The sequence below is a fragment of the Formica exsecta genome, unplaced genomic scaffold (assembly GCF_003651465.1).
Source record: "Formica exsecta isolate Colony F162 unplaced genomic scaffold, ASM365146v1 scaffold245, whole genome shotgun sequence".
In the NCBI taxonomy this organism is placed as follows: Eukaryota; Metazoa; Arthropoda; class Insecta; order Hymenoptera; family Formicidae; genus Formica; species Formica exsecta.
Genome location: NW_021849727.1, coordinates 405,998 through 419,315, shown reverse-complemented (window position 1 = coordinate 419,315; position 13,318 = coordinate 405,998). Strand labels below are relative to the sequence as shown.

The 13,318-nt window shown below is 34.8% G+C and overlaps 2 protein-coding genes across 4 annotated transcripts in view; both read right to left on the bottom strand.

The window, feature by feature from the left end:
• Positions 1-2,321: 2,321 nt before the first annotated feature.
• LOC115236119 (aquaporin AQPAe.a-like) lies at positions 2,322-4,045 on the bottom strand. Its single transcript, XM_029808353.1, has 3 exons — positions 3,854-4,045; positions 3,388-3,531; positions 2,322-2,906 (listed from the first exon to the last, which is right to left on the bottom strand). Exons 1-3 carry the CDS (start codon positions 4,025-4,027, stop codon positions 2,457-2,459), a joined length of 768 nt encoding a protein of 255 aa, XP_029664213.1. The 5' UTR covers positions 4,028-4,045; the 3' UTR covers positions 2,322-2,456.
• A 234-nt stretch (positions 4,046-4,279) lies between these two features.
• LOC115236116 (aquaporin AQPAe.a-like) overlaps positions 4,280-13,318 on the bottom strand; it is an 18,070-nt gene continuing 9,031 nt past the window's right edge. For all 3 annotated transcript variants that reach the window (XM_029808341.1, XM_029808342.1, XM_029808344.1), the window contains exons 3-5: positions 5,814-5,998; positions 5,346-5,489; positions 4,280-4,864 (exon numbers count right to left, since the gene is read on the bottom strand). In XM_029808341.1, the coding sequence (XP_029664201.1) occupies positions 4,415-4,864; positions 5,346-5,489; positions 5,814-5,998 (779 nt within the window). In that variant the 3' untranslated portion in view covers positions 4,280-4,414. The remainder of the gene's footprint in view (positions 4,865-5,345; positions 5,490-5,813; positions 5,999-13,318) is intronic.

The following is a 13,318-nucleotide window of genomic DNA, read 5'->3' as shown; positions in this document are numbered from 1 at the left end:
TATTTTATTTTTTTTTATAACAGACTAACATTTTTGGACTCGTCGATATATATTCGACGCATTTCCTATTTTCAGGCAAAAAGTTATCGATAAAACGCGAATAATGAATTTTTAGTGAGTTTTTTATTCTGAACCAATCTGGTTATGCAATCTGAATATAAAATATTATTTATATCTCATAAACTTATAAATATTGATAATAAATTTACACTACTACTTTTAAATAAAATTAATTGCACATTTATAAATGAGTATTTGTTATCATTTTAAGCTACTTGCAAGTATCTGCGAATCACACAAATTTCAAAACTAATTTCTAAAAAATTAATAATTTAAAAAAATTGGCGCTATTTTTTTTTTTGGTAGAATATAAATACTTGCGAGAGAAAAAGAAAAATCACAATTTGTCAAAATATCACGTGGAATTTATTTGAAGTCACATTTTATTACAATCGGAAATTACTTATATAAATACACGTTGCAGTCATGTAATCCAAAATCCGATCTTATCCCACGCCATCGTTCGCGCGCAAAATAAGGCTTGCGAAACTACAGAAAATCCACCACGCGATTTCGCACACAAGCTCTTAAAGTTATTGTTATCTACAGAAGGGGGAGAGGAGGGATATATATGAAACGAGCGAGGAGGTCCGAATGTGTATCTTGTATTTACATATACATTAAGTCGCGGAGCGTAATTGCAATCGCGTTTACACACATACATACACACATACACACGTACGCACGCACAGACATGTAGATCGAATATACAATTAAAACTTTGGCGCGACCGACGGCGATGGAGGCAATTTCCTGAATTCGCCGAGACTAATTCCGTTATTTCGAATTTCGTCGCAACAGGGATAAGAGATGTCGGCCTTAACGAGCTGCATCGCGTACGCGTACGATATGATGGTGGCGAATTTGGTGGAATTGCGGAGCGAGCGAACCGGGTCTGCGTACAACCCATAAATTCGCTAATAATTAATAAAAAGCGTGGCGATGCGGCCGCTGCGGAGTAATGCATGCGAGAGAGATTTTCTTCTTCACGTGCGCTTCGCACCACGAACAATAACAAAAAGAATAAAAAAAAGAAAAGAGAGAGAGAAACGAGAGTGCGAGACAATTAGTATCCTAAATTATATGTTACTAAGCAAGACAAAATCACACGCCATTATAGTGCTTCGCTATATGTTACAACGATATAGAACGATTATCTTCGAAAGTACCAGAGATGTTAAAACTACGTAGCAAAAGGATATAAATATTCATGTATGCGTCACGGCCGAGCGTATCTCAAATGAATGTTACGGACGTAAATATTCGAATACATAATACTAGCTATTTTGTATATATTTTAATTTCTTGGAGAAAATTTTCAAGAATACGCTTACTTATAATAGTACTTGGTTCGTATTTTTTTCATTTTAAAGTAACATTTTTAGAATATATAATTTATAATTTATATTTTGCATTTTATATTTAAAATGCATTTCTATGTCATGTTTCGCTCGGTCGCGATGCCGTCAAATAACAAATAATTATGTGATAACAAAAACGCGCCAGAAATTCTACATCTATCGCATAAAAGCGAATGAGAATGGTACGTTGAGGCGCCTTATTACATCGAATTTTTGTACAAAAATAATTTGTCAGATTAATCTACAACAGGGAAGTCCTCTCGTCGCGTCTTTAGGATTCTTCCTTAGGGTTACAAGATTTTCGAGTGAAACGTTTTCGACGAATATCCTGAAAGCAGAAATCCGTAAAGTTCGAAGCCTGTCCGATCTTCTTCCATCGCGCCCCGCAAGAGTTTCTGCCGGAACTTTTACAACGTCCTCTTTTTCAGCCGAGGAGGAAAATACCAGCGCGATTCAGGATTTCCCATTCAATTTGTGAATCACCCACAGCTGGAATATTTCGATCCCTGAAAGAGAAAGTGCGTGATATAAGCTAGATTCGTAAATTATTCGATAAAAGTGACGCATTATACATAGCCCGAAAATATCCAGAAGATATTTGAGTTGAGGCGAACTGGACGAAAATAAAACAGAACAATCGTAAAAAATGCTTTGGAAATATGCCAAATTCGCGGAACATTGATGAGATTTTTTACAAGAAAAAAACATTCGCATGAAGGAGCGAGGTAGCTTTCCACTTTCGTCAAATCATTTTTTTCAATTAAAAATGATTTTCTTATATTAGAGAAAAGATTGTTTAACATCATTTTTAGATTATTATCTAAGATATAAAAAATTTAAAGTGATAAGTTATTTATAATAAAATTATTCAACGCATTAAATATGCAAAGTGCACATTTCTTTATGGAAAAAATTTATTTTTAATTCTGATTTTTTACCATTGTGTGCGCTCTCCTTAACTTTTTAATGATAGATGCCGTATGAAAATAATGCAAGGTTTAACAAGTTGAGAAAAGGACATACGTGCGATTCCATCTACGTCTCGATGCCATTGAAAGTTTCCATGTCATGCGTAGCACTCTCCTGATTTTTCGTCTTAGGCGAGAATAAACATCGATAAATCAGGGCCACAATTATGGCACCTCCGATCGGCCCTAGCCAATATACCCAGTGATCATCCCAGTGATTATTCCAGACCGCTGGTCCGAATGTCCTAGCGGGATTCATACTGCAGCCGGTGTAAGGAGCGAAAGCCAAAGCAAGCATAGTGATGCACAGACCGAATTTTATCGCTACCGAGTCGGTGTTTTTCGCATTTCGCGAGTCCCAAATTGCGCAGGCGAAAAAGACAAATATTCCCGTGGCTAGAACCTCAATTACGAGTCCATGAACGACCGTTAAATTTGTATTAATATTCGTTGTGCAGAAGGAATGGATCGTATTATTGTCTTTACCATCGTACAACAAATTCTCCGGCGTTATCATCTGTAATCAATATTTAAAAGAAGAGTTAATCATATGATTAATATTATGGCAAAATATTAAATTAATCACTGTTTTTTAAAAGCTTGCTATTATGTAAAAGTGCAAAGAATAATTTAAAGCAATTACAATTATATTATTGCGATCTATAAAACGTTTAATTTTCCGAAAGATTAAACGTTGCAATTAACGAGCTTATATAGATAATCTTTAAGAGCAAGCTCGAGCGAGTCCAAGTAATTGTCAGATTGTAACTTTGAAATAACATAATTTTTTATCACAAGTATTTGTGATTTTCACGTGAGAGGTTAATAATATCTTAAATTGATAATTTTTTATATATAACGCGTTATAAAAACACGATATACGATATAAAAAAAAAGAATATCAATAATAATTCTTTTTGGGTGTGGTCGCGCCGAAACCTAATTTGAGTGTCTACTGCAATCTTAAAGAGTAAATGAATATGTACATATTCATTGACCTTTAACAAACCGTAGCCTACCAGGCTACCCAAGCATTGTGCAACGATGTAGAATCCGGCCATCAGGAGGGGCTTATTGCCGAGAATCACCGTGGCCACTGTAATAGCCGGATTAATGTGAGCGCCGCTGATATGGCCAACACTCTGAAAAAAGAGTGTAAACAAGCAACGTTTAATCGACGATAAGATTCGATAACGTCGCGTCTCGGCGCCTGATTTATTGTGCTAGATACTGTGTTTTATATATTTTTTACATATATATTTTCCTCACAAGATGTTATATTATTAAAGAAATCTCTCTCTCTCTCTCTCTCTCTAAAATAATTTAAATATAAAATATTAATGAGAAAGATATGAAGAAAAAATAATATAAATGCTGCGAAACAAACGTATTGGCGCATCGCAAAACAATATTATTTTCAAGAATAACACACGTTAATAGTCAAATCACACGAATAATTTATACCTGTACTGCAATCATGACAGCGATACCGAAAGCAAGGCCGGTTTGTATGGCTGGTGGCGGAGTTTCCAAACTGCCCACGCATGCTGTGCATCCTAGAAAGACCAGCATTGCCGTTCCGATAAATTCTGCCAGAACGGCCAGCAACTTGTCCCGCAATGTGCTGTCTTCTTCCATCTTTTTCAACCCTGAGATATAAATGGACATTTCGGTCTTTAACTTTCATCAATTTATGCGCGATATCAATACATTGCTACATTTTTATTCATTGCCGTAATAAATCTCTTTAGTAAAAATGATTTTCTTATATTAGAGAAAAGATTGTTTAACATCATTTTTAGATTATTATCTAAGATATAAAAAATTTAAAGTGATAAGTTATTTATAATAAAATTATTCAACGCATTAAATATGCAAAGTGCACATTTCTTTATGGAAAAAATTTATTTTTAATTCTGATTTTTTACCATTGTGTGCGCTCTCCTTAACTTTTTAATGATAGATGCCGTATGAAAATAATGCAAGGTTTAACAAGTTGAGAAAAGGACATACGTGCGATTCCATCTACGTCTCGATGCCATTGAAAGTTTCCATGTCATGCGTAGCACTCTCCTGATTTTTCGTCTTAGGCGAGAATAAACATCGATAAATCAGGGCCACAATTATGGCACCTCCGATCGGCCCTAGCCAATATACCCAGTGATCATCCCAGTGATTATTCCAGACCGCTGGTCCGAATGTCCTAGCGGGATTCATACTGCAGCCGGTGTAAGGAGCGAAAGCCAAAGCAAGCATAGTGATGCACAGACCGAATTTTATCGCTACCGAGTCGGTGTTTTTCGCATTTCGCGAGTCCCAAATTGCGCAGGCGAAAAAGACAAATATTCCCGTGGCTAGAACCTCAATTACGAGTCCATGAACGACCGTTAAATTTGTATTAATATTCGTTGTGCAGAAGGAATGGATCGTATTATTGTCTTTACCATCGTACAACAAATTCTCCGGCGTTATCATCTGTAATCAATATTTAAAAGAAGAGTTAATCATATGATTAATATTATGGCAAAATATTAAATTAATCACTGTTTTTTAAAAGCTTGCTATTATGTAAAAGTGCAAAGAATAATTTAAAGCAATTACAATTACATTATTGCGATCTATAAAACGTTTAATTTTCCGAAAGATTAAACGTTGCAATTAACGAGCTTATATAGATAATCTTTAAGAGCAAGCTCGAGCGAGTCCAAGTAATTGTCAGATTGTAACTTTGAAATAACATAATTTTTTATCACAAGTATTTGTGATTTTCACGTGAGAGGTTAATAATATCTTAAATTGATAATTTTTTATATATAACGCGTTATAAAAACACGATATACGATATAAAAAAAAAGAATATCAATAATAATTCTTTTTGGGTGTGGTCGCGCCGAAACCTAATTTGAGTGTCTACTGCAATCTTAAAGAGTAAATGAATATGTACATATTCATTGACCTTTAACAAACCGTAGCCTACCAGGCTACCCAAGCATTGTGCAACGATGTAGAATCCGGCCATCAGGAGGGGCTTATTGCCGAGAATCACCGTGGCCACTGTAATAGCCGGATTAATGTGAGCGCCGCTGATATGGCCAACACTCTGAAAAAAGAGTGTAAACAAGCAACGTTTAATCGACGATAAGATTCGATAACGTCGCGTCTCGGCGCCTGATTTATTGTGCTAGATACTGTGTTTTATATATTTTTTACATATATATTTTCCTCACAAGATGTTATATTATTAAAGAAATCTCTCTCTCTCTCTCTCTCTCTCTAAAATAATTTAAATATAAAATATTAATGAGAAAGATATGAAGAAAAAATAATATAAATGCTGCGAAACAAACGTATTGGCGCATCGCAAAACAATATTATTTTCAAGAATAACACACGTTAATAGTCAAATCACACGAATAATTTATACCTGTACTGCAATCATGACAGCGATACCGAAAGCAAGGCCGGTTTGTATGGCTGGTGGCGGAGTTTCCAAACTGCCCACGCATGCTGTGCATCCTAGAAAGACCAGCATTGCCGTTCCGATAAATTCTGCCAGAACGGCCAGCAACTTGTCCCGCAATGTGCTGTCTTCTTCCATCTTTTTCAACCCTGAGATATAAATGGACATTTCGGTCTTTAACGCATCATCAATTTATGCGCGATATCAATACATTGCTACATTTTTATTCATTGCCGTAATAAATCTCTTTAGATGTTTAGATCAATTTTTAGTTTTGTTTATAACGAAGAGAAGGGGAGGGCAGAGCAAACCTATACGAGCATTTCGTAAAAATTTCCGAAAAAACATGCATGTCGAATCTTTATCTATTTAATATTTACGTCGTTTATATAAATGCAATTGAAAAATTTTTATGAATAATAACAATTTATAATTTATAATATATAATTGTATAAAATGTAAAATTTGGAAGTTAGAATAGAAAAACCAAAACGCGACTACACGAATAATTCACGAATTGCCGCAATGAACGAAAAAGATAAAACGCAGCTTTATGTTACCATTTTGTAGAAAAAGCTGCTCGACAGTGCGTCACCTCCGTGCTTTTATGAAAAAGTATGAAAATTTGCGCTCTCATTACCGATTCGGTCGCATTGTGCGCCAGGACGGTGGCGTATTTAATTAAAAGGTGACTATCGTGCACGAACGAACAGTCTCGACCAAAGTATACATATTTTTAGTTCTGCGCATTAAACGAGCCGAAGCCAGCCAGATTGAATGTATAATCGAGAAAGATCAAGAGGCAAAAATGCGCTCGCGCTGAATGTAACCATGTAACGACGGACACTTCGTTTTTAAAGATGAATAAAGCGTATGTAAAGACGATATATGCACGTGTATTAAAATTGTCGCCCACGGCTTATGCGCGGATTTCCTGAATCGTTTGCGTAAGAGTGAGAAAAAAGATAATAAGAGATGATTCAACAGAGTTCTACATCTCTTTAAGCTTTTTCCACAGATAAAGGATATTAAAGCCACAAAGTGGCAAGATTATGCTATTTAATTAATTTTGCATTTAAAAACTTGAAAAGAGCAAGATTCTCAACATCTTTCCGTATTAATGTTTTTTATTCAGAAAAAAAATTACTTTTCCTGACATTTTTATATTTGCAATTTACGATGTTTTCATATTACGATTTCATTTATTGAAATGTATGTTGAAATGATTGTTCTTCGATGAATTTCAAAAGTATAATAATGTGCTTGATGCAAAAGTGTTTTTGGATCGACAGGCAGGATAAAGTTGGACTGTTACTTTATTGTAAACTTTTGAGTGAAAACTTTGTTCGCTCCACGTCGAATACGATTACCATTGGTGTAAACCTAAAGTAGAAAAGAGCAACGAATTTACATGAAAGCATTGGCGAAGTTATGCATATCGGAGGTCGAGCAACTCTAGCGTTGTTAAAGAGAGATGCTGGACTTCGATAAGTATCCTCCACTCTTGTATATCGAAGCACTTTGCGTTCTTTCTCTTTGACAGGATGGTATAGTTTTCTTCAATGTATATGTTCGCATTAAATTTTCTCGATGTAATTCTCGCGAGAGCCCGCATTATAAAATTTTCACGAGAGTGTTGTTGAAATTTTTGCCCGAGGTCAAAAGTTAAACTGAATTACAATTTACGACAACTAAATTAAACTATGCTCTTTGAACCTTTAACCATTGTAACGCCCATTATTTTCGCATTATTTTACTACGCAACTTTCATTTATTTTATTCCGGGTAATTTAACTCAATTTTAAAATGCAAGAATTAAATTATTCATAGTAGCTATCCATAGTAGAAGATGAATTCAATTCTCTCTTTATCTATCTTTCTGTTCGCGAGAGAGATATTGTAATATGCGAAATATATCATTAGTTATCGCATATTGAGTAATATCTCGAGTCAATGTTTAGTATTTCAGGCGCCAATGAGAGAAAGACGGTCGAATAATCAGTAATCAGTGCAGCCAAAGATCATGGCTCTGTGACATTTCTTCTCGTTCTATGCAGCTTTGGTAAAATTTTATAATTATTTATCGGGGTATTATTAACATCATATATATCAAGCGACGCGACGTCAAGTATTATGAAAATCGGCGGAAATATTAAATTTTTAATTTTATCATTGGACAAATTTCATTGATCGCGGTTAATAATTTGTTTAATGTGATAGAGGTAATAATAAATGATTCAATTATTATATCTTGCTATATGTTACATTTGCACAATTTGCTTTTCTCGGACGGATCATTGAAAGACACTCGCGCTCTCCCGATTTCCATTCATATGATATTCATAACTTCACATACGGATGTCAATATCCCTTGGCTTTAATCGTGCTTATACATATACATATCTGTCCGCGTTTCTGAGCTATGCATAGAGATGCCAAAGCACGTTTACTCTAGAATTACGGCCGAGTCGTCGTGATTAAACGTGTATCGCACGGATATAATTAGAAGCTACCACGTGTCACGTACGGTTTCCATTAGCGTACAGGCTTAGTGTGACATAGAGCGAGACTGATAGTAATCAGTCATCGACATTCGCGGATTAGCCGGATTTCGATATGATGACGGGAACGCAAACCGATGTACTCGAAACCGTTCAAAGTCAGTGTTTATCCTCTCAAAAGCGGACATTCTCCATTCTCGGACATCATATCGATTGCATGCGCAATAAATACTTGACGTATTTCACGACGTAAAGTACATAAAATTTGAGAGCAGACCAGATATAAGTTGTCATATAATTCTCTCCATTTTGAAATTAAAAGCACTCGTGAAGGTAATTATTGCGAATTCCAATTATCTAATTCTAACGATTAGAGAAAAACTAAAATTGTGATACGTCACGCCATAAAATATAATTATGCCTGAAAACTTATAGAAAGAAATTTTTATAATATAAAAAGTTACTGTATACGCGTGTATTCAATTTCTTTACGCTTGATTTTTTTACGCTGATATATATTGTCAGACTATTTGTACGAAAAAATTTCGTTTTTATTCATTTCCTTCGTTTAGTTATTTATCCAAGATTTTGAAAAAAAATAATCCGACGATTTTGTAAACCCGGTTACAGCAATTAATCGACATAAAGAAATTAGAACGCGCGTATGGCTTTACGAGTTCTCTTAACATTTCGCTAATTTATCGCCGGTTAATGATCCGATGGTCGTAAACACGACAAGTACTGGCGGAATAAAGTGTAGAAAGCCATCGCGCGCGTCTTGTATATTAGGGCCGAGTGGGAAAAACGCATGCGAGACCACGTCGAAATACGGTATATATCTATATATGTATATAACGCAGAGTTCAAGGAATTATATCTTGTATCTTCATCGTCGAGACGTGCACTTTCCAAGTTGCGAGTAACTTGAACGCGATATCTCTATTCGTTAATTAAAAAAAAATCAAACTCCGGGGAACGGAGGCTGTCGGGTAATTAGCAAGAAAGTGCCGGATCGTAATTACGGACCGAGAAAGTAATCGACGATTATAGTTTGCCGAGTGAAATGTCTCGTATTTCTGTATATAATACTTTGCCCTCAATATATATATATATATTTTTTTTTTTTACTTTTTTCTCATTTTCTTTGTACTAATGAGGATAAAGGAAAGGGGGAGAAGTTTGGATCGAGAAAGTGATGCGCTTTTTCGATGCATTTTCATCGATGCACCATCTACAGTATCTCGCAAACAAATATGAATTAATGCCCATTGCTTTTAACGTCTTTCTCTCACTCTGGAAAATTTCCATCGATATATACCGACCACAGCGTACATAGTTTTACCAGCTATCGATAGCGTATGAAAAGACAGTAGGAATCTATGGTATCGTGACTCGTGACTGGATTGATAAAGTAGCAAAATGCATTTTGCGTGCGTGCATATTGGAATAGTCGTGTTATTTTTATATTAATCATTTGTAATATATTAACAAAGGTTCGGATTACATATCAAAAGTAAAACAATATATTTAATTAATTTGATAGTGATAATATTGTAATTTGCTGTAATTTAATAACAAGCTATTATCGTTACAGATAAACAAATTATTATGATGTGATTTTTTTTGATTAAATTATAACCGCATATTTACAAAAGGATGAATTACAAAGCTGCATGTTGCACGTGAGTTTAAGTGTGGAAACTTGTATAATTAGTGAATCGCTCAACTTTTTGTAATTCGTGGTTAATTCTCCGCGCAACGCGCTTGATAACTAGATAACGTACGCGAAAAAGGCAATTTACTTCGACAATTTAGTGTAAGAAAGATATTCTCAATATGCCGCAAATTTCAACGATCTCTAATAGCGACGACGTACACGGTGAAATTTCCATAAATCAACTGCACCGAAAGGGTAGAAAGCCAGTTTTTGTCGTAACGCACGTTGCAACGTGCGATGACGAGCGGTAAAGTATGCTTCGCGTTAATTCCCAACGCCTATTTCTTCCTCGCCACATGTTACGAGAAATTCGAAAAAAACACCTTACGACAAGCTCGTAACTGCTCGTGACTTTAAAACGGCTTTATATTTCTAGTAATATATATGTCACAATGTGTACGCATGTCACAACGATCAGAGGAACAATATTTGATCAACTCGTTTAATCAACTAGTAATCGATATTAACAAGACGATAAGATAACGCGAACGGATCATTAATTACCTTCCATCTCACGCACGTGCATAGACATACATTTAAAATTATGTTAAATTACACAGTTATATGTTTGAGACAAACGCACAATCGTTCGTTTAATAATTCCTTTTATAATTCTCATATCAGATGTTTTAATGTAGTAACAAATACGACGATCGTAATATAATTTTTATACTTGTGAAAAAATATCATTTCTTTCATCTCATGATAATCGCGACGCGATATAAACCCAAGTATAAGAACATATATTGCATCGATTATTCTCATTACTAATTCCATTACATGCTGTTCGCTATGTTAATTAACCAATGTTAATAAACCTCCTGATCTTTAGTCAAAATTATGCGCGCTGTATCCGCCTCCGTAATTACAATTCGTAATGCGCTCATATTCTACCGATCAATATTAGTAAAGCATTTCACCAATTACTATAATTGGTTTTCCAATTCATCCGCGAATGGTGAATCTGTTGAACTTTTTGTCAGGATTGATTAGGAATCAGATATAAAATTGACCAACGTGAAAATAACGTGTTTATACCACGTGACATGACACGTTACTCTCACGCATGTTCGTTATTATTGCGTGTGAAAGTACCGAGAATCTCTTCTGACATTTGCTAATCACCTGCCGGCCAGTCGCGATGAGAACGTCCGAACACGTCCGTTACATAATACATTCGGAATATGCGTCTTCGATTTGTGTAACGCGGTTTACGTTATTCCGCAAACAACGTCGTTTGCGCAGAAACGCACGATGCCATTCGGCTGTGAAATACGATGAGAACGATATCTTAGCGGGTAACGTGAAATATACGACCGGCTACGTGTGATTTGCAACGATCTGTCGTTACACTCTGATACCATATTCCCGTGTGAATCCATAGTGCCGAGAGAATGTAATTTCCACGAGCACGCAAGCGCGAGCATCTTTTAAAATGTGAGTGTATTATTTCTCGAGACAACCTAAATTATATTTCTCTTGCAAAGTGAAAAAAAGATTATATATTTTCTAGATAATTGTTTCGGTAAAATTGTGCACAAGTTTCTTAACAAACTTCTTAAAGATTACATTTACATCATTTGTGTGTTTTAAAATATCTCAAAATATAAAATTAAGAAAAAATAGATATTTTTTTAAGAAATAAGTTGAAGAAGAAAATACAATAGTTTCCGGATAAGTTATGCGTTAAGCTTTGATTTATTTCAAAAATCGTCAACATCATTCACTTGAACGAAAATGTATAAATATATATATTTTTTTCGATAAATAAGATTAGAAGACTCGCATAGAAAATAAATATTATACAAGTCATTTGTACATTCGAACACATAATCCATATTTTCACATCTCACAAGCGAAAGGCAACGAATCCTCGTGAATTATAGAAAATGGGTTAGTAATAGCACCGTGGAGAGAAATCCTTGGTTATTGCGCTGAGAGGATGCAACGGCGAACTTCGATTAACTGTCATGAACATTGAGATGCATGAAAGCGCAGCGATGCGCAAAAACAGACGCGCTTTTCTCAATCGCCCGCTTTTCTCGGGTTTTTGCTTATTACTCTGTCGCAAAAAAATTAAACGAATGGCACGCTTCTAACCGTCTAATCTTGCAGGTGCATTTAATGCAAAAATATTTTTTTTTCGCGAGAAAAAGTATGCTTGATATTTTTCGCTTGCAAGAGCTCTACTACGTTTTAATATCTGTCTTGAAAAAAGCGTAAAAATCGCTGTATTATTTGATTATTCGCGGTAAACTTTCATACGCTGTCAATTATTCGCTTTTGTGTTTTTTGCAAGAGAACGATTGGCAATGATCAATTATTACATGCATAATTACACGCGCTCTGATATAACGTATTATTGATTACACTGCATTGTAACGATTTGCATAGTCGATTAGATTCGCGACAGTATGATGTCGAAAGTAATTTCATCCATTCGACGCGTTGCATAAAAACAATTTCTCAATAAGCGCCGGAAATGTAAAATACTATCGAAACACGCGTGATCCATGCGTGATGGATTTCTCACGTTCTCGAATACTTACAGAATGCAAATTAAAATTATTTGACCAAAATTGTTAATGTTACACTGCAAATAAATGAAGAAGCTGCATTTTTAGATATATTTATTTAATTACCAAAATTAGAAATTCATAATTTTTTACTCTAAATTAAAAAATATTTACCATCTGTATGATATATTTATATTGTACCTTAATATTTCCTTGGTATATGGATATCTATAACTTTTTATTATTCGCCAAATAACTAAATTATCTTCAGATATTTTCAGGAAATTTTTTGTTGTTGCCTATTCTATATAAATGTAAGTAACGTCACGATTACGCTTGAGCATTTGCATCTTGCAATCGCGATAAGTATTGCTTAGAGTGATGCAGTAATACTTATGCAGGTTATATCATTATATGTGGAATGCGTTCTGTCGGCCGTATGTTATAATGAAGTACATGAAAGATACGCATCAGGAATGTTGTAAGCTTGCGGGGAAATAAAGTTTGTAATACAGACTTATCTTCATCTATTTATCTATATAATTAGAAGTACAGAATGATAGAGTGCACGCAGTCCATAAGTTAATATATTATAAAAACGAAATAAAAAGACTTTCTTTATATGTGTTTTCTTACAAACTTTCTGAAGATTGGAAAATATATGCGCATAGAGGTAAAATTAGATTAGAAACAAAATTTCGCGTTGTCGCGTATTTATCTACAATCCTCTAATTT